This window comes from Athene noctua, chromosome 1 (assembly GCF_965140245.1).
Source record: "Athene noctua chromosome 1, bAthNoc1.hap1.1, whole genome shotgun sequence".
NCBI classification, from domain to species: domain Eukaryota; kingdom Metazoa; phylum Chordata; class Aves; order Strigiformes; family Strigidae; genus Athene; species Athene noctua.
The window spans coordinates 114,419,644-114,441,226 of NC_134037.1; the positions used below are offsets into that span (position 1 = coordinate 114,419,644).

A 21,583-nucleotide genomic window follows, 5' to 3' on the forward strand; every position below is an offset into this window, starting at 1 on the left:
CATCCTATCACTGGATCCCAGGGAGAAGAGATCAGCACCTCTCTCCCCACCTCCTCTCCTCAGGAAGCTGTAGAAAGCAATGAGGTCACCCCTCAGCCTCCTTCTCTCCAAACTAGACAAGCCCAAAGTCCTCAGCCACTCCTCAGAGGACATGCCTTCCAGCCCTGCCACCAGCTTTGTTGCCCTCCTCTGGAGACATTCTGAGTACATTCACATCCTTCTCAAATTGTGGGGCCCAGAACTGCACACAGCACTCAAGGTGAGGCCTCACAGCACTAAATACAGCAGGATAATCCCCTCTTTTGACCAGCTGGTTATGCTGTGTTTGAAGCACCCTAGGGTGCTGTTTCCCCTATTGGGTACCAGGGCACAACTGCTGACTCATATTGAACCTGCTGCCAACCAGCACCCCCAGACCCCTTTCTACAGGGCTGCTCTCCAGCCACTCCTTTCCCAGTCTATACTCGTGTCCAGCATTACTCTGTCCCAGGTGCAGAATCCAGCTTTTGGTCTAGGTAAATTTCATGCCACTGATGACTGCCCAGTGCTCTAATCTATCTAGACCCCTCTGCATGCCCTCTTGTCCTTTAAGAGAGTCAACAGCACCTTCCAGTTTGGTATCATCAACAAACTTGCTACTCCTGCATCCACATCACTGATAAATATATTTAACAGAACTGGCCCTAGAATTGAGCCCTGAGGAACACTGCTGGTGACCAGTCACCAGTCAAATGTAGCCCCATTCACTACAACCCTTTAAGCTCTGCCCTTCAGACAGTTCTTCACCCAGTGAACTGTGTACCTGCTCACCTCACAGTTGGACAACTTGTTGAGAAGGATGCTGTGAGAGACAGTATCAAAAGCCTTACTAAAATCCAGAAAAACTGTATCTACTGCCTTCCCTTCATCCACTAGGCAGTTGACCTTATTGTAGAAGCGTATCAAATCAGTCAGACAGGACTTTCCCTTCATGAACCCATGTTGACTGTGGCTGATGATTGCATTGTCCTTTAAATGCCTTTCAATAGCACCCAGTAAAATCATCACCATAATTCTTCCAGGTACTGAGGTTCAATTAATAAGTTTGTAGTTTCCCGGTTCTTTCCACATTCCCTTCTTATAAACTACAATAACGATTTTAACAAGGTTAAGTGAAGTGTTATACAAACAGGGTTGATATGGCCTTGCTGAAGCACAAGTGATCATAACAATCCCTCCCCCTTCTCTTTCAGCCTGGAAGAGTTGGTCACTGTTGTGTTTAGAGGATGAGAAAACCACATCACTGCATTTGGTTTTCAGCATAGCTTGTGCTGTTCTTCAGCAGAGCTAGCTCTCCACTCCAGACTTAAATTTGCTGTTCTTTTGTTTCTGCAAAGAGGCAACTCTTCAGTTCCATCCAGCCACCTACATGCAAAAGCTCCTTAAATATCAAGAAACTTGACTAGAAAAAAAAAAAAGGGGGGGGGGGGGTCCAGACACATTAAAAACATAGTTAATGAGTCATGATTAAACAGTAGGTTTAATGATGAGCAAGAATAAACTGTAAAAAGCTGTTTTGCATTACACACACATGACATTTACCGGGACTGCAGGCAGCTATCAACAGGCCAGGGAACTGAAGAAAACAATGAAGTTATTTAACTTTTCAGAGACTGCACAGGAAGCACAAGGTCCTCATGCCTAAGGGAAGCTATACTGCCTCATAACAGGAATGCTACAAATCCTCAGAGGAGGCACAGCCTATACATCCATCCTTTCCTGACAGACATTCTGGCTCACTTACCTGTTTAGGGTCAACAGTGGCAGCCGGGGACTCCAACTCTATTGTTACAGGACCATCATTCTGGATGTGTACCTGCATGTAGGCACCAAACTTGCCATCTGGAAAGGGAAAAGACAGAAAGCGCTGAGGGCTCTTGGAAGGAAAACCCATACCAAAATCTTTACCAAATGTGTTACTAAAACAAAATAAAAAAACCCATACAAGGACAGCCAGCTAACAAGCTGCAGAAAACTATGAAGAGAAAAACGGTCTGTGTGCACCCAGCTATGTGGTCTGACAGTCAGAGATGATAGAGCTAAGTACAGAAATATCCCCAAAACAAACTAGTCTACAGGTAAACAAGGTGCTCACAGTTCAGGATAGGCAGGATAATTCTTACAAGCAGGAGATTTTAAAGAATGGAAGAGCTAAACCTAAGGATCCAGTCCAGCTAACCAGTTGATGTTTTGAAGAAATCTCATATATAGGTAAAACATAAAAAGACCTGAAGCTTACTCTGAGGCATTTGCTCTAGAGCAGGGGACATTGGGGTACAGCTCAGCCCCAATCTGCTACAGCAATTTCTACATTCTTCTTTGTAACCTAGGCTGTTCTTTGACAGAGTCTGGCAAAAATGGCAGAAAAAAAAAAGGCACTGTTTACTCCCTCAACCCTGTCTACTTCACAGGAATACACTTCTGAAATCAAATGTCCATGTCATTTGTCACCAATAGCATTTATTAGCACACCAGCTGATGCACAAACCACATTTGTGGTAAGCATTTGAGAAGTTTCCATCACAACAGACCCATGACATTTTTATCCTGTAGTCTACAAAAGCCATCCCTTTATATGCTGTCTTCTCCTCACACCTCATTTTTCCTTGTCCAGACTTCCTTGCTCCGTTTTTTCTAGTCCAGCTTTCTATTCCTCAAACTCACCACATCCATGGTTAAGCCTACTTTGACTGCTCACTACCACATATTCTTTTCTCCTGTCCTGCAACCTAGACCTTCTTCTAGGGACAGCAACAAGAACAGATGCTACCATATCAATACAAATGCTTGGAAGATAAAAAGGTGTACTGCAGCAAACAGACAGCAGTTAGCTAAAGACTGGAACAGTCTCATTTACTAGAAAAGCAAGCCTGGAGCCTGCCCAGCAACACACCTCAGACAGTGAGCAAGAATATGACAAAAGCCGTTGGCTCAAACTTCAGTGGAGCAACCACCCACTGTGATTATTTACATGAGACTTTGTTTAGCTACACAGCACCTTTCCATGGCAACACAGGATGTCCCTGACTGAACAGAGGTAAAAAACAAACTGTCCTGATTCTCCATGAACATGTTACTGAGGACAAACAGCTCTCGAAGAGTTTTCAGTCCTACCCTATCACATGCTGTTAATTCAGAGAGAAGTCTGGTTTTTGCTTAAAAGAAAAAGGTAAAAAAAAGGCATGTTCAGGCCTGTCCAACACGTATGGGCCATATCACAACATATCTACCGTCCAATTGCTTTGCCAAAGGCTGTATGCCATGAACTACAGATACAAGCTCTGGCAAAAACTATAGCACTGCACAAGAGTCTGCTGCCAGTGGTCCAGCAGCCAAGGAAAATGTTCTTGGATTGATCACTGAAGAGTCACAGCAATGAAAATGCCAATGGAAAGGGGGCAAGAGCATGATTCAAGGAAGTAATTCTGTGAAAAGGATTCCTGATTCCTTAAACAAAAAGCTGCACAATTTTACCAGCTGCACTCCTCAGACATTTTATGCCCCACAGAGGTGGCGGCAGAAGAGGACACATGCCCAGTGACCCAGCTCACTGTCTCTGCAGGGGCTCCTTTGATCAGATTGACTTTCTTTAATGTGTCACGTGGGCTGAGAAACATGGGTGTTGAATCTAGAAACCTGACAAAGGCATGGCTGCCACAGCTGCACACCCCCAGGTCCAAACAGCAGCAAGGCTCAATATGTATTCCAAGTAAGCACACATGCACATACACATGTATGCTACACACATGCACACATATATATGCACACACATAATCACAGAATCATCTAGGTTGGAAAAGACCTTGAAGATCATCCAGTCTAACCATTAACCTAACACTGACAGTTCCCAACTACACCAGAGCCCTAAGCACTGTCAACCTTACTCTTAAACACCTCCAGGGATGGGGACTCCACCACCTCCCTGGGCAGCCCATTACAATGCCCAACAAGCCCTTCTGGAAAGAAATACTGCCTAATATCTAGTCTAAACCTTCCCTGGTGCAATTTGAGGCCATTACCTCTTGTCCTATCCCTTGTTACTTGGCCCAAGAGACTCATCCCCAGCTCTCTGCAGCTTCCTTTCAGGTAGTTGTAGAGGGCAATGAGGTCTCCCCTCAGCCTCCTCTTCTCCAGACTAAACACCCCCAGTTCCCTCAGCTGCTCCTCATACGACCTGTGCTCCAGACCCTGCACCAGCTCCGTTGCTCTTCTCTGGACACGCTCGAGTCATTCAATGTCCTTTTTGTAGTGAGGGGCCCAAAACTGAACACAGGAATCAAGGTGCAGACTCAGCAGTGCCGAGGGCAGGGGTGAGATCCCTTCCCTGTCCCTGCTGGCCACGCTATTGCTGACACAAGCCAGGATGCCATTGGCCTTCTGGGCCACCTGAGCACACTGCTGGCTCCTGTTCAGCCGGCTGTCAATCAACACCCCAGGTCCCTCTCTGACTGGCAGCTCTCCAGCCACTCCTCCCCAAGCCTGTAGCACTGCTGGGGGTTGTTGTGGCCCAAGGGCAGCCCCCGGCATTTGGCCTCATTGAAACTCCTCCAGTTGGCCTCAGCCCATGGCTCCAGCCTGTCCAGGTCTCTCTGCAGAGCCTCCCCACCCTTGAGCAGATCAACACTCCCACCAAACTGGGTGTCATCTTCAGACTGACTGAGGGTGCACTCGATCCCCTCATCTAGATCATCAATAAAGATGTTAAACAGGAGTGGCCCCAAAACCCAGCCCTGGGGGACGCCATTTGTGACTGGCCGACAACCAGATTTAACTCCATTCACCACAAGCCCACACATACATCCCCCTACACAGATTTCAATGCAGACACACTCAGCACTCACATGAACATAAATAGCAACTACAGCCTCACCCTGAACCCCTCACTGGCTGGTCAGGACGAAGGTCCGTTAGTGGGAAATACAACGTGGAACCCTCCAGCCACTGGGCTTAGACACACAGTCTGCCCAGTAGCTGCCCGTGGATCTTGGCCTCCCCAGATGCTGGCACCTGGGGATACAAGTCAAGGCCCTACTCCAGGGGCTAGTACAGACCTCCTCATACACATGCACATACACACATATCTCCTTCCAGCTCTCTTAACAGTTTGTTGGCTCCCCCCACGGTCTTACCCTTAGAGACACACACACAACTCTTGTCCACAGAGATCCCTGGTCCCTCCAGGAGTTAGTTCCTCCTCTGACTCACCCTCATGGACACACACCCAGACTCAGCTCTGGCCACCGCAGCTCCTTGCCAGCTCGTCCTGCTGTGTATTTGCTCACACAGCCTCACATATAGACACAGACCTCAGGCTCATGATCCCACTCCAGTTGCTGCACTCAGACACCCATTAACGCACACAAAACAGTGGGTACCTTAAAATAGTTAGAAACAGACTTTACTAAGATGACAAGGCAGACTGTGCTGATCAGGTGCAGGGTATGGCCACAAGCATACTGACCAGTCATTACTTACATGTGGCTGACTCTTCTTATACTGTATCCCTTTATTTGTCCATGCTTGTTCCTCCTGAAGTTACCTAGATCCACCCCTTCCCCTGCTTTTGCTTCCTCACCTAAACATCTGTTTTGCCAATTATTAGGCCTAGCATAAAGGACACAGGCAGCATAAAGATGAACCAATAACCAAATTGTATTTGATACAAAAGGGTCAGGACATGGGTGAGTGCTGGGGGTACAAACAAGTCAGATTATACATAATCGACATCAATCCCACTGACCCCAACAACACCACCACATGACCAACAATGGGCGGAAGAAATGGTGAAATGCAGTCTCCCATAGAAGGGACAGGAGATAACTGAGTCAACCAGCCAAATACATAAGAACAAGGAAGCCACACACTGAATCTCTACACAGCCCATTTACAAAAGCCAGACCTGACTGGAGCCCAGTTCCAGTGAGGCAGAAGGTCCTCCCCCAACAGGAAACTCTGCAAAGCACATCAACCTCACAAACAGACACTGCCCCTTCCTGCAAGTTGTCCCAGCTTTTATCCCCAAGTGGGACACCTGACCCTTGTTACTTAATGCAGACACCTGGGGCTCCTTTACCTAACAGCTCTCCCTGCAAGGCTGGCCGCACCCTGGAGGGAAGCCTAAAGGCAAACTCACCCCCCATTTGTGAAGGGCTGTGGGAATCACCCATATGTCAACCTTAATTTGGGGCTTGGGGTTGAAACCCCAGCATTTCAACATCCCATAATGTCTTGTGCCCCCCTGAAAGGCTCTCCTCCCACTTGCATCCTGTATCTCTAGACAGTGACTGCCCTCAGTCCAAAAAGTGCTCTGGAGAGACACTCCTGTTGACTCCCCATGACGGGCATCACACCTGGACCATGGGACTGAGGACAGCCCTGGGAGGGGCCTGGACAGGGTTTGAGATCCTCTGAGTCCAGAATTTGTGTTCCCCTGCTGGCCTCTGTGCTCCTTTCTGTGTGTGCAGACCAGTTTTGCATCACATAACCCAAGAAGAACTACTACAGCAGGAGTAACAACATCTTCCTATCTGACAACTCTACTGGAGAGTCAGTACCCTCTCAAGGGAGAGGACCACTGAGGCTGCAGTGGTGTCACATGTTACATCAGATATTACTGGCACATCAACAGTTACTGCTTTAACAATGTGCAGCTGACTTGACTGGGTAAATAGAGATACCATGAAGCTGTGGGTATTTCAGGAAAGGATCAGTGTGTTCTGAATGCTAGCTATTGGTGCAGAAGAAAAAAAGAGAATTATTAAATAATTACAGAAAATAACAGAAAATTTACAAGACAAAAGCATTACAAAGCAAGTAAAAAATTCAAAAAGATCTGTTCTCATTTTATAAATCTGCAGGGTCTGGAACATGTAAAGGGTGCCACTGAGAAAAGATGTCAGAGCAATCAAAAAAATAGTGATTATAATTTTCCAGCAGTTTTCAAACCCTTTGCCACCCATGACAGATGAGAACCTGCAGAGAAAACCCAGGTAGTTTCTCCCTAAACCTGTAGCTTAGGGTTTCACTGGTGAATCATGCAGATAGGTATTTTCAGAGATGCATATAAATGACTCTTAGTTGAGAAATAAAAGCTTGAAAAATGCTTGCTTTTGGTTAGCTGCTACTGCACACCTGAACTCTAGCTACTGTAATGTGTAATAGTCTCTTAGAGAACAAATACCAACCACAGAGCGGGAATCTCACAGAACTGTCTCCTGCATCTGACAAGCACAATAAAACAAGACTCTATACCTTCATGCAGACCATGAGGGAAGGATCTACTGACATGCTTAGAAAGTGGTTATACTGCTTCTTTGGCAAGATCAAGCAGATCCTACTTGAGCTGCTGCTCACAGAAGGGTTGTTGTTATATTTTCAGTGTATATGGAGAGAGATGTACCTATATGCTGATCACATAAACGAGTCAAAACGAATGTATCTTTCTTTAACAATATAATAACAAAATTTTTTTTAAATCTTAAATTTTATTAGTGGGAGCACAACTTTTCAAATTGCTCTCTACATATCGTGTCATCCCTCTGCTGTACTTTACTCACAGACAAGGTCTGCCTTTTGCACCTCCTGTACATGTATGGACCTAAAAAAAGAGTAAACTTCACAGGCCTATTTTTCCAGAGGCTGATAAAGTGGTCAAATAAGCCCACACCTTTACCAGAACACTCAAAGCACTCCCATGTCACAAGCACTTTTGACATCAGAGCTACTGTCAAGGAACATCTTTCTGTAACAGCTGCCTCCCATTCTCATACTTAAAACTTCCAGTCTCTTGACCCAAGGTCACCCCAGGTCAAGAGAGTTTAAGATTTAGAGCTAATGGAAACAGTGCTTAAAACAGAAATGTCTGTTAACGCTGCCCTCCACTACAGCCTTTCTCTTGCAGACCTTTCTCTCAAAGACAGGAAGGGTCTCAAAACCTTGCAGTGTGGGTTTCAGTCTCAGCAACCTTTCTCTCAAACGATTTAAAAAGCCAACTGAGGGAGAATTTCTTCACACATTCCAAAATCACTTTATTGGTCTTAATCCACAATGTCTTGTGGACCACCACACCCCCTCATCTTCAAGCTTTCAAACATACTGCAAAGGTGATGCTGTTGTCAGAAGCTGCTGCCACCTTCCTTTATCACAAATTGATGTGTCCTGTAGTTTCAGGGACACAGTCCCTGCACAGTATGTGCTTTCTTCATGGGACGCTTCTGGATTTTTGTGCTGGCATCTCCCTTATGCAACACAACCAAAGGGTTCTAGTGGTGCATTGGTCCCCATAACTCTTTTCAAGAAGTGGCCTCACTGTAACACAGTTTTTCTCTGCAGCTTCAGGGTCTGGTCTTGCCTGAAATAACAAGGGAAACCTAAAACCTAGCTTCACAATTTCTTCTTAAGTCAATGCCTAATCCCTCCTTAGGAAGAGATGCTTCTTCAGCAGAATGTCCCCCAGTGTTGGCTGCCTGACTCTAAAACATGCTCCTGCCTTCCTTCCCTTGTCCCACTGTCTACCATAGTTTCAGTACAATTCATGAAACCTTTCAGGGAAGGCATTTTTTATTTCTGTGTTATGGTTTCCAGAAGAGGTAAGGTGAGAGACAAGCTTGACTCCCCTAAAACAGACTGGCATTGGTGGTACCACTGCAATTTGCATTCACCTAGTAGCACACTGGTGTAACACATCACCTCTGTAGCGATCAGGCAGACAGGCTGCACAGGAGTTCATTGTTCTACCCCTGAATGCAACTTCTGAAACTGATGCAGACAAATCCCTCTTGCAAAGAAACTGAAGACATCATCTCTTCCATCTCTCTGTCCCAAGAGTCTGTCCATATTGACTGTCATTTTTCAGTCAGAAGGAAAGGACAAGAAAGAATCCAACCTCCTTGGATTCTACTTGTTACCCCAGCAACACTGGGTAAGTTTATCAAATGACCCTGTACTGTCCATGGGAGACACTAGCAACTTACCCTTAAATACTATTTCTTTTCCTGATTTTTTATATCACGATGCTCTTCAATGTAGTACCTCTCCCCACTGTAAGACTGATCCAATCACCTCCTTGCAACATCCTCTGCCATAAAATAGGATCCTACAAGTACAGTTAAACTGACAAGTTTATTCTGCTGGACACCCATCTCTTCAAATTCCTTTTCCCTTAGTCTGGCAAGCATGCCTTCCTCAGAGGCAAAGATCTTTTATCTGAGGTGAGACAGAAAAGCCACATCAGAGATGTAAAGATTTGAAAATAAGATATAATTTACTTTCAGAGTAAATTGGACATATCTCAAGCCTCATGACCTAGAAACTTCACATTGGTTTTATTCAGAAGTTACTTCTGAGCCTGTCTACTTGGAAAGTTATTCCTAATTAACCCCATGTGGGTACTCTTGCTCCAGATAAGAGCACTTACACCAAAGTGACAACACTCACAAAGGGAATTAATCAGAGAACAGTTCTGCTTTCAACTCACACCAAACCTTAATCTGAACTAAACTCCTCCTTGTGGAATCATCCTCTCACATTTACTCAGATATTGCTATTAAGGGAGTGAGATATTTCACACTCTTTGCCATGTTAATTCTACTTTCTCAGAAGACTAAATCCACATTCAAGACAGAGAGTGAAGACCCTGACACACAAGGATAAGCCTTGGTAGGCCTAGTTTTTGGATATTAGCTTGCTCAGCAGAGTACTCGGGCCTGCATTCATGAGCTCTGCTCCTCAGTGTGGAGTGAGGTGTTAAGGAATGAATTACACAACAATAAAGCACTGAAGCAAGACAAGTAAAGACTTCTGATGCAGCCTTCTCTTTCCTAGACATGGGTGCCCACCTGCAGTCTTAAGACATCTGTGTTAAAATAGAAGCCAAGATTTTGTTTGTTAAACATCCCACTGCTCTGGGTGTGAAAGAATGGTTTGCGTTTTTCTTTGGGGAACACTTACCATTCTGAGCTCCTAGCTGGCAAGCTCCAGATAGACCAGATACCAGATGGAGGAGCTGCCTGCCCAGCACCTACAACAGTGGCACACGTAGTAGCTCAACTTCCAACTGCCAAATTAGTCTACTGAAAAAATATAGGGACCAGAAAACACAAGACAATACAGCAAGATATTTATTGATCCGTCTTTGACTCAGCTACACAAATTCCACTTTAAATTATTAAATTATTCCTCTAAAATGCATTAAGCAATTTGTAAGATTGAAGGGAAGGGCTCCTACAGCAATCCAGAGAATCAAACTCTAATCTCCCAACAACTACAAGTGTATGTGTATGTGGAGCCCATTCATTCACCAGCACTCCTTCCCAGGGCCCTCCCATCACCCTTTGTAACTCAGTAGCATGTAGAACAGCCCCCAGCAAGTCAGGTTGTTTTCCTTAGGACTTTTTCAGGGCAGAATTCAGTATGTTTGCATGCCACTCTAAATCACAGACCAGCTATTACAGCTTCACAAAGTTACACTTACACTCAAGCAGTCCTGCTCACATAGAGCTTGCCAGCGTGTAAAGGCTCTGCGCTCTAATACGCTTCAGCACAGGGAAACTGTAAATTCTGCTGATGCAACCATGCAACTTAGCCTACTACTCATGAAATCACCGAGCTTCAGAAACTTTGTATGCACAAAAATAAATAGATAAAACAAGCAAACAAACAAAAAAACCACTGACAAAGCAACTGGCACAACAGAAACTTCAATCACAAGAGTCTAACAGACTTGGATGCAGCACAACATAGGGTGGCGCAGCCTAAAAAGAACACAAAATTATAAATTAACAGGTAGTTTCAGTGCTGCCAGCACTTTCAACTAGTCACTCTTGGGTTTCTAAATCTATGTTTTCAGCATGAAAAAAAATGCAGAAGTGAAAGCTCTTTTTGCAGGAAGCATGGGCAAACAAGTGCAAAAATATGGGCACTTAACAACAGTGGCTACCTATTTCAGATGTATAACTGCTATTCACTGAAAAGAGAAGTTCAAAAAGCTGCCAAAATACAAACTGATTTAAAGGATTTCAGAAACAGAGCATTTTCCAAAGTCCAAGGATAAAGTTGTAGATATAGAAAGATATATCAACTTTTCCACACCTCATTTAAGCAAAGGATGAAAGTCCATACTTGCTTTTAGTTTACCAGGACATAAGGGTCCAACTCAATTAAATCTTACAAGAGCAAATCTTATTGACTTCCCAGGAAGTTCTGTTACCAGTTCCAGAGGCATAGGAATGGGTCCTAGATTAGTCATAACTCAGCAAAGATAAAGATTCAAAAAGCACATACTCTGAACTCATTAGAACAGAAGTTTTCTGTGTTACAGACTGAAAGAGATGCAGGGAAGGGGTATCAGAAAGGCATTCCTTATCACCAACAAATTTTGATTGGGAGAACATATCAAGCTACTGAAAAGCTGACACAAGATTGGACATTTTATGTGTGCATTTCACTGCGCCTCACTGGAAAGCACGGGGATAATTATCTTCATCTACAGTCAACATAGAGATTAGCCTCTAAATCTTTCCCCAGCTATCAGTTTTATCTCTTCTTCTCCTTTCTTTTCCAAATAAGGAAAGTAAGGCTGACCATTATCTATTAATAGCCCCCATTTAAAATACAGTCTTTTCTAGACACTTGTATTCTGGGCAAGTGTATCAAAAATTCAAGTCTAAATATGAAAATGAATATGAAAATAAATAGTAATGCAAACAGAAAAGCAAACAGAAAAGATTAAGGATGGAGAGAGCATGAATGCACAGTGAAGCCAGGCATTTTCTGGTGAAGAGAAAACTGTTGTATAAGTGGCATAGAGCTGAGAAAAAATAGTCTTAAATCAAATGCTTTTCTCAAATAGCACATTACCCTTCCCACTGTCATCATTACCATTTAACAGAATGTAAAACTAAAGTGACAGATGGAACTACGCTGTCCTATGCTGGTGACACCTTCAAGCCTGACTAACTACATATGCTTCAGAAAAAAATGCTCCTCCTGGGTTAATCCAACTACACAGCACAAAAATTCCAGCCTTTGAGGGAGCTGGACCCCAGAGCTTGTTCTCATGGCTGCAGCCTCTCAGGGTTACGTTGTCAGAGTCATTGCTCATCTTGTACAGCCAGTAACAATACAAGAACATCTACACATCAAACTATTCCAGAGGAATGCCAGGAAATGGCTTGTCTAGAGGAAGAATGATCACCCTGCCAGGCTGCCAGTGAAAATCCCATAACCTCCCCTCATCTACTGCTTCAGGGGGACAGCTCCTTTGCAACACAGGCAGAATAAAGAAAGTAGCAATCAGGGAAGAGCACATAAAAAAAAGGTCCATCAAGGACCTTACCAACCTTGCCCTTACCTTTAATAAGCTCCGGTTTGTAGGCTTTTCTTAGCTGCTCTAGGAAGTTGTTATAAAAACACTCCGCCTGCTCTGTGGGCATTGCCATGTGGTAGTCGGGCTTGTTTCCTTTCAGGATGCATTGAAGAGTAAATTGGCTCACACACAACACTTCATACTGTTTATCCATCACGCTTTTGGACCAGTGCTTCCCACTTTCATCTTCAAATACTCGCAAGTTCAAGATCTTTCGAACCCTAAGAGGAGAAAAAGGTAATTCCTAACTTGTTCCATGCAGGATCAACAGGTACAAGTTACTGCCTACCACACAGGATGACATAAAAGGGAAGGCAGGTGCATATTTATTCTACCTCCGTATAACAAGATACCCCTCTGTCCCTTCCTTTCTAAACCATGAGAATGTCATCACATTAGGCAGAGCCATAACCAATAAAGACCTTGCACCCCTACATAACATTGTCAGACTGTTAATTAACATCATCATTTTACAGAGCATGAGATCAGGACAGAATAACTACAAGTTATAAGGTGACATAAAGATGGCATAGGAAGCAAGAGAGCTTACTTTTTACTATCTGATTTTGTGTCACAACATTATTTAACATATGAATAGCTTTGGGAAGTTTAATCCTCCCACCACACTGGGAAATCACACTCAATATGAAATGAGATCATCCTAAACTATGGTTGCTTCCAAACATATATTCTTCCAGCTTCATCACCATCTAGCACTCTTTCCAAACCCAGCTCCATAAAGCAGATGAGGACAGCACTTTTTCATCAGGATCACAGAATCACAGAGTGGTTTGGGTTGGAAGGGACCTTTAAAGGTCATTTTGTCCAACCCCTCTGCAATGAGCAGGGACATCTTCAACTAGATCAGGTTGCTCAGAGCCCTGTCCAGCCTGACCTTGAATGTTTCCAGGGATGGGGCACCTACAACTTCTCTGGGCAACCTGTTCCAGTGTTTCACCACCCTCATTGTAAAAAATTTTTTCCTTATAGCTAATCTAAATCTACCCTCTTTCAGTTTAAAACCATTATCCCTTGTCCTATCTGTACAGGCCCTATCAAAAAGTCTGTCCCCATCTTTCTTAGAAGACCCCTTTAAGTACTGACAGGCCACAGTAAGGTCGCCCCTGAACCTTCTCTTCTCCAGGCTGAACAATCCCAACTCTCTCAGTCTGTCCTCACAGAAGAGGTGCTCCAGCCCTCTGATCATTTTCCGAGCTGTCCAAGCAGGTCCATGTCCTTCCTGTATCGAGGGCTCCAAAGCTGGAAGCAGCACTGCAGGTGGGGTCTCACCAGAGCAGAGTGGAGGGGCAGAATCACCTCCCCTCGACCTGCTGGCCAAGGATGAGAGGAGGAAGGCAGGGAACAGTGCAGAACTGCAAGTGACAGCAAAGGGGTGACTGGGACTTGTTTGTAGTAAGACTGATTTTTGGCTGGGAGGCAGAACTGATTGGTTTGAATACTCAGAGCGAACAAGGAGACTTTCACAATTGGATCCTGAAAAGCAGCAGGCAGACTTGCAATCCTGTCTACAGCTGGAGTCTGATTGATAACAAGACTGCATGTATGACACTCGCCTGTCTTCGGTTTCTTCTTTTAGCTTCTACAAATCTGCAGCATCTATAAACTAGGGAGCACATCAAGTACAAAACATTTCAGTTGTAGCCATCAGCCAGACATCTTACGCTGCACCAGACATGAGGCAGTTAGTATAAAATGAAAGATGAGACTTTGTTATGGCCATAGAATAGGATCACAGAATCACAGAATAGCTTGGGTTGGAAGGGACCTTTAAAGGTTATCTAGTCCAGCCTCCCTGAGGCACAGTCACAGAAACCATCCTTGCCAGCCTGTGCATGTCCAAGAAAACCAGAATTGACTCCTGAATGAAGCGGATGCTTAAAAGCCTGGAAGGCCCCAGTGCACAGGCTTAAATCATCATCACTGCTGTGTTTTAATGATAAAGATATTTGTTGTTTCATTTACAGGGTTACTAAATTTTCCTTTAATAAGGTTTGAAGAGCCTGGTTAAACTGATTTCTTTCATTCCTTTTTTACAGGTGCTGGCTTTCTGCCTTTCCTGAATCACTCATCCAAACAACCTGGTGTTGAGAGCACAGTCACTACAAATCACCCACTTGAAATACTCAGAAGCACCTCTCACATTCACCAAGATAGGAATGAGAAACAATAAAGCAAATGTTACACACTGAGGAGGCAAACAGTAAGGCAAGCCAGTGGAGCATATCATAATAAAAACACCTTCAGTTTTGCTGCAATTCTCTACAAGATTCACATGTTTATGCGAGATCTTTAGTGACCTTTAGTTCACACTTTCTCTTCCACATCTGCTAAGGATTGTTTTCAGCCTCACTCACATTCTTCTCTCTTCACTGCTTGAGCCTTTCCTCTTCCTGACCTCAGTTAGCTCTATTACCCGTTTCTTCTTTTCCTTCATAAGAACTGAGGTCAAGAACAATAAACAGTCCAAAGGAGGTAGAAAAAGCCTCTGAAGAACTCTCTCATGCATGTGTTTGCCGGCTGAATCACAATATACTGTGGCCTTGGAACAGATGGCCAAAGCCAGCCCTCAAGGCTGCCAGAATCGATGCACTTTTACAGAAAAGTAAATGGTGAGACTATTCAGCCTTTTGGAAGAATAAAACTTCTCATGTGCAAGCTAAAATAAGAGTCTGAGGTTTCTGATATATCCCATTCTTAAAGGATGGAGTCCTTTGGTGTAAATTCATACAGTAAAAAGGACAGATATTTAAAAAAGGAAGATCAAAAAAAACCAACATGTTTTGCTTCTTCCTTTTTGAGTCTGTTCTTCATAAAAACACAGACAGGAAATGATAACAGATTTTTCTCAATGGAACACAAAAAGAAAACTCTAAGAAACCTGTATTTCAGGTAAAATCTGAGGAGTAAGTAACAGGCAAACCTGAGCTTCCCAACAGGAGGAGCACCCCATTTGTTTGGCTACTGCACAGGTATCACTGATTCAGTGTTAGAAACACACAAATAAAAGAGTACAAGACAAAACTAAATATGTGACTTACATGTGCTCCAGCTCTCTTTGCGTATCTTCCAAAGAAATGCCCAGCAGCACACAGAGGCCTCGTCCTATTGAACTTATTTGTTCACCACCCACTGGAGAAAGGGGTAAAAAGAAAATTAAGACTAAATGCACTGTCATGTTTTATGACACAGGTAAGTATCGATTTCAGCTGGCAACTGTACAACCACTAAAGAAATAATTCTAAACCCTTCTTCTCTGTCTTAAGCTTGTTAGAGTAAAGATCATGTAGAAGGCTTCTTTCAAAAGACTTCCCAATGCTGTGACTTATTTGTGAGGGACTAGCCCAAGATGCTCACTCCAGAATTTAAAAACACTGTATAAAGATTTTTTTACTAGAACTAAATCAGCAGTGCTAACCAGAGTGCTCTCCAATCCTTGTAAAAATTATCCATCTGGTTGATACCAGTAAGTCTGCTCTATTTCTCTACTCCACCACTCCCTATATACTTTGCATTAGTTGTGAAAAGGGGATTTCTATTTGATATAGTCCTCATGGATTTTTTGAAATAAGACTTTGAACAACCTGCAAATTCTACCCACCCCAGTTGGGAACACAACTTATTCAATGACATTTACAATAAAACAAACCATCACAGATCCATTATGTTTTCGTGAGAAATGTTTTAAATTATCTTAACATGGCTGAGCCCAAGATGACTGTAGTAAGATTTAAATGAGGTCCTAGAACTGTGATAGTCACCTGCTACCCAGCTGTTAAAATTATATCAAGGCTCATGCAACTGGGAAAAAAAGCCCCAAATATTCTGTAAGACAAAAGGAGAGCAGGCCCCCAGCAAAAGCTGAAAGCTTTTACATGTGCACCAGTGGCCAGATCTGCACTATTCCCAATGGGCAGAAGCAAACCATGGGGGAAAACTCTTCCGTTCCATCCAATGCAGGTATGAGCCCTCCAACCGAGGAATCTATCCTCCTGCTAAGCACAGCACTATCTCCATCTCAAACTCTTTAACAGTCAGAAACAACAGTTTAAATTCTACCCAGAACTGTGGCAGAAAGTCAGCCACAATCCCAGTGCTGACAGGGTCTGATGACAGTACCCGCACTACCAGCTGTGCACAAAAGCTGTGCTCCTTACTTACTCACAGGCATGTTCTTCCAGGGCTTACTGACCAGCCTCACACAAGCAGAAGCTATGTATTTAACGTGCAGGCTATCCTGCTGCATGACACATTGCCCCTGAGCCCCACAGCAGTCACACTTAATGCCTCACATCCAAACTTCTTGGGGATTTTAAGCATCTTGAACACAGAAGGTCCAACTGGTGCAATAGCAGGGACACACCATCAGGACACACCACTCTTACCATCAGCTAAGCAAGCATCAGGGCTATGACTGGCTTCCTTGACCTGCGTAAGCAATGCATGGTGGTGACTGGGGCAGTACTGCTGACCCACGCAAGCAACGCAAAAAAGGTGAGTCCAGCTGCACTGCCAACACGCCTGCAGTGCAAGGGGATGACTGCGATTGCAGTGTCAGCACTGCAAGCCATAAGAGAAGGCAACTGGGATGGCACTGCCACCGCCCACAAGCAATGCAAGGAGGTGACTGCGATCGCAGAGGCAGCACGTGCAAGCCAGGCGAGGGGGTGACTGCAGCTGCACTGCCAATGCACACAAGCAATGCAGGGAGGCAGCTCTGGTTATAGCACCGATGCAATCAAGCCATGGGAGAAGGTGATCAAAACTGCACTGCTGACACACACACACAGACAACATACAGAAAGAGGCAACTGTGATCATAGTGCCAGCACATGCGAGCCATGCGAGGAGGCAACTGGGATAGATGGCTCCGCTGACACACACAAGCAATCCACAACAGTGACCAGGACAGCCCTGCCAACACAAACAAGCAATGAAAGGAGATTACTACAATTATAGTGTCAACATGTGCAAGCCATGCAAGGAAGCAGCTCCCATGTAGAGACAACACATGCAAACCATGGGCAAAGGCAACTGGGACAGCACTGCCGACACACACAAGCAACACAAGGAGATGACTGCGATTGCAGTGCCAACACGTGCAAGCAGTGCAAGGAGGCAATTGTAACTGCACCACCAAAACACAACAGCAGTGCAAGGAAGCAACTTTGATTATAGCACTGACACATGTAAACCATGACCCTAGCAACTAGGATGGCACCACTGACACACAGAAGCAATGCAAGGAGGCAACTCATATTATAGTGCCTGACGCATGCAAGCCACAGGAGAAGGTGATCACAATGGCACTGCCAACACACACAAGCAATGACTGTATCACAGAATCACAGAATCATTCAGGTTGGAAAAGACCCTTGGGATCATCGAGTCCAACCATCGGCCCGACCCTACAAAGTTCTCCCCTACACCACATCCCCCAACATCTCATCCAAACGACCCTCAAACACATCTAGTGTCTTTGACTGTAGTGTCAATGCATGCAAGCCACTCAAGGAGGTAACTGCAACCGGACTGCCAACCCATGCAAGCAATGCAAGGACGCAACTCCCATTATAGACAACACATACAAGCCATGGGTGATGCCAACTGGGACGGCACCACCAAAACACAGAAGCAGTGCAAGAAGGCAAGTCTGATTACAGTGCCCGATACATACAAGCCATAGGATATGGTGATCGCAACTGCACTGCCAAGGCACACAAGCAGCGCATGGCTGTAATCAGGACAGCCCTGCCCAGACAAGCATGCAATACAAGGAGATGACTGCAATTCTAGTGTCAGCCCACGCAAGCCACGCAAGGAGGCGACTGCAACTGCACGGCCAACGCTTGCAATGAACGCAAGCCATGCAAGGTGGCAGGTGATTACAGAGACAACACATACAAGCCTTGGGTAAAAGCAACTGGGACGGCAGCATCAACACCCACAAGCAATGCAAGGAGGTGACTGGGCCAGCGCCACCGCCACACGCCAACAACAAAAACAGGCGCGACGACCCACGCCAAACCCACGCAGGGGAACGACGAAGCGTGGAGGGAGCTCGGCCACCCACACCCGTCAGCCGTGGGAGAAAGCGAGGGGCTGGCGCTGCCCACACACACAGAGGCAACGCGAGGAGGGGCCGGCGCGAAGGGGAAGGCGCTGAGGGGACGCTGGAGGCCGCGGCGGGGGAGCGAGACGGGGAAGGGAGGCCTGCCCCCTCCTCCCCCTTCCCCCGGCGGCCCTCCCGGTGGCGGCACACTGACCTGTGACACTGGCCTGGGCCACCCGCTGGACGATGGCCTTCATGGTGGCGCGGCCGCGCAGCGCAGGCCCGGCGCCGGTGCGGGGCGGGGGGCGGTGGCGCTAGGCAACGGCGGCCGCTCCCTGCCGGACCGCGCCGCTCACGGCGCCCCCTGGCGGCTGGGAGGTGCTGCCGCACCCTCCCTCCCCAGCCAGAGGCGCTGTAGGGCCGCCGAGTCTGTGTCCCGTAGGAGAGGCACAAGCGGTGCCTAAAGGGGCTTCCCCTGTGGGAAGCCTCTAGAGAATGGGAGGTGCGCGTAGAGGCGGGCGGGATGTCTACAAATGTTTTGCGTGCGGAAGGAGTCCCTTCCTCCGAAGGGAGTTGGTGCCTATAGGGTCTCTGGAGGGGGGTACCTACAGAAGGGAGCAAATGCAGGTAACCGGAGTGGTGGACTCTATAGGAACGGCTATAGGGGCACAGGGGTGCTACCCATAGCGATCAGTGGCTGGGAGGAGCCCTCGAGAAAAGGAGGTGGTGGAGCAGAGGAGCCGCTACAGAAACGTGGGTTTTTAAGTGCATCAACTGCGGCTCGTGGCATCAAAGCTCCTATGGAAGCTGGGGTGTGTGGGCAGAGGGGCTGGAGAGAGCTTTCTGCATAGCAACGTGGTGTCTGCAAAGACTGCAGGAAGACCTTACAGAGACCAGTGGTGGGGCAGGGCTGTGGGGGTCCTAGAAAAGGCGATAGGGACAGCAGGCAGCCCCCACAGAAACAGGGAGGTACCTGCAGGGGAAGGGGGAAGCCCCTACAGAACGGAGGGTCTACTCGTGCAGGGCTTGGGTCAGATTGTCTAAAGGGTGGCCGTGTCTATAGGGACTGGGGGAAGTCCCCTGTAGAAAGTAGGAGCTGGGGGCAGCCTTCAGGAAGTGGTGGCTGCAGGGACCCCTACAGCAAGGAGGGTCAGTAGCGTGAGAAACTGGGGGAAACACAGAAAACAGTGGCCAGGAGCAGCTTACTGTGAAAAGAGGCGATGTCCATAAGGACCCTACAGAATGAGTTAGTTACAGCCACAGCAGCTGGGGGACAGTACCCTACCAGGGGAGGCAGCATGTACAAGGATCAGGGAAACCCCTATAGAAACAAGGGCTTAGTAAAGGGCCTGGAGCAGAAAACTTAGTAAATTTTCAGCCTACAGTAGTATTTCTGCACTTGTAATTCATCTCTTGTAAGGTTTTATTTGAAGGACAATTAACAACTCTCATGCCTGGAAGACTACATTCCTCCCCGCTTACTCATCGTCCTTAAAGTATCTGTTTCAGAGCTGATCAGTTGAGGAACCATTTCAGGTACCTCCCGGACCACTCGGGTACATCCTGCACACCAGCCGGGAAACCAACTTCACAAAAAAAACGCAACAGCCACCCAGTCAGATGGCTGGACACAGGACACCAGGCAGCACACAGATTCATTAACAACACACAACACACCTAGTTGAACCCAGTTTGTGTTTAGTAATTTGAATACACTTGCAAAGAACAGCAGAGAGCAGGCAAGAAGGTTTCCAAGTTCTGCAAAGTCGTGTCAGAGATGGAACTGTTGTTTCAGCAATGCAAGAGAGTTTTCCACCGATGATCTGATGCCAGGTGCCAGGATGACTTTCTCGGAGAAGCCAGCTCCAGCACAAAGGTCTGAGCAACAGGATCACTCACTTTTCAGAAGGTGGGTCATCATTAAAACCAAAGAATGACACCACACGCCTGAGCAGTCGAGTAAGAGGAGGTTGAACATCCTTGTATGTTACTACTGTTGTCACTTTAAATCCTAAAGCTGTTTCTCTAGTGAATACTTCCTTGCGGCCTGCTTGGTTTGCCTGAGCATCACCTTCATTCTCTAAGGAACAGGGTGGGTAACAGAGGAGATAAAAAAGAGCATAGCAATTAAAATGTTTTACAAACAAAGATATTCAGTCCTCTTTTTGCTCTTTCTCAAATTCTAAGAAACAGATAGCAAAGATCTGGTGACTGTGTAGACAAAAGTGATTTACTAGGGTAAGTTAGGTCGCTGCACTGGTACTGGACTAGTCTCAATACTAGCTGCAATAACAACTGGCCTCCGAGTTACCCACATTACAGCTAGCTCCATGTTACTACACCTGCATACACATACTACACCTAATGTCCAATCTAACCCTTCCCAGGTGCAGCTTTGAACCATTCCTGCAGTGCGAACAAAAGCAACAAGTTGGAAAGGGTCCAGACCCTGTCCCTTTTCCCATCATGACGGGATTTATCTTCTTTGAGGACGAACCTCCCCGGGATGCCAGGAAGCACTGCACACACACTGAGCCCGCCTCAGCTGCCCTGCCGGGCCCCGGCCGCTCCCATGGGGAGCCCTGACACCCGGCGGCCGCAGAGCTCCGAGAGGCAGGCAGGCTGCCAGGGCAGCTCAGCGCAGGCAGCATCCTCGGCCGAGGGCACAGCCGGAACCGGGGCTGGGGAGACCCCACCGCCGGCTGCGCCTTTCCCTCGGGCCCTGGAGGGTGGCGCCCCTCGGCCGGGCACCCTCGGCCAAACCCCGCCCCCTCGGCCAGGCCCGCCCTCGGCTACGTCACCCCGCCGCCCCGCCCCGCCCCGCCGAGCTGACCCCGGGCGGCGTCCCCGTACTCGGGGCCGCGCCAGCCCGTACCGGGCCCGCGGCCGTCGCCGCTGCTGGTGGAGTTGTAGTGGATCATGGCCCCCAGCATGGTCCAGCTGCCCAGCGAGTACAGCAGCGCCGCCCGCGTGTTCCACACCACCAGCCGCATCGCTCCCCAACAACGCCCGCGCTCATTGGTCGGGCCCTCCCGCCAATCGGGCGGCAGGGGCGAGAGAACGCCGCTGCGCGCGTGCGCCCTGGCGGCGGGAAGGAACCGCGGGAGGGG

At 46.7% G+C, this 21,583-nt stretch overlaps 2 protein-coding genes across 3 annotated transcripts in view; both read right to left on the reverse strand.

Annotated features, from left to right (window-relative positions):
* DTD1 (D-aminoacyl-tRNA deacylase 1) overlaps positions 1-18,811 on the reverse strand; it is a 32,343-nt gene extending 13,532 nt beyond the window's left edge. For both annotated transcript variants that reach the window (XM_074926574.1, XM_074926569.1), the window contains exons 1-4: positions 18,688-18,811; positions 15,463-15,553; positions 12,389-12,624; positions 1,784-1,881 (exon numbers count right to left, since the gene is read on the reverse strand). In XM_074926574.1, the coding sequence (XP_074782675.1) occupies positions 1,784-1,881; positions 12,389-12,624; positions 15,463-15,553; positions 18,688-18,730 (468 nt within the window). In that variant the 5' untranslated portion in view covers positions 18,731-18,811. The remainder of the gene's footprint in view (positions 1-1,783; positions 1,882-12,388; positions 12,625-15,462; positions 15,554-18,687) is intronic.
* Positions 18,812-20,154: 1,343 nt separating this feature from the next.
* On the reverse strand, positions 20,155-21,497 carry SMIM26 (small integral membrane protein 26). Its single transcript, XM_074926589.1, has 2 exons — positions 21,349-21,497; positions 20,155-20,553 (listed from the first exon to the last, which is right to left on the reverse strand). The coding sequence occupies exons 1-2, from the start codon at positions 21,464-21,466 to the stop codon at positions 20,369-20,371; spliced, it is 303 nt and encodes a 100-aa protein (XP_074782690.1). The 5' UTR covers positions 21,467-21,497; the 3' UTR covers positions 20,155-20,368.
* Between the last annotated feature and the right edge of the window lie 86 nt (positions 21,498-21,583).

Excerpts from the sequence above, each read along its gene's own strand:
- SMIM26 (XM_074926589.1), bottom strand. The coding sequence starts at position 21,466 with ATGCGGCTGGTGGTGTGGAACACGCGGGCGGCGCTGCTGTACTCGCTG. Across the intron at positions 20,554-21,348 it reads CGGCGACGGCCGCGGGCCCG|AGAATGAAGGTGATGCTCAG; the intron begins GTACGGGCTGGC and ends CCTGTTCCTTAG.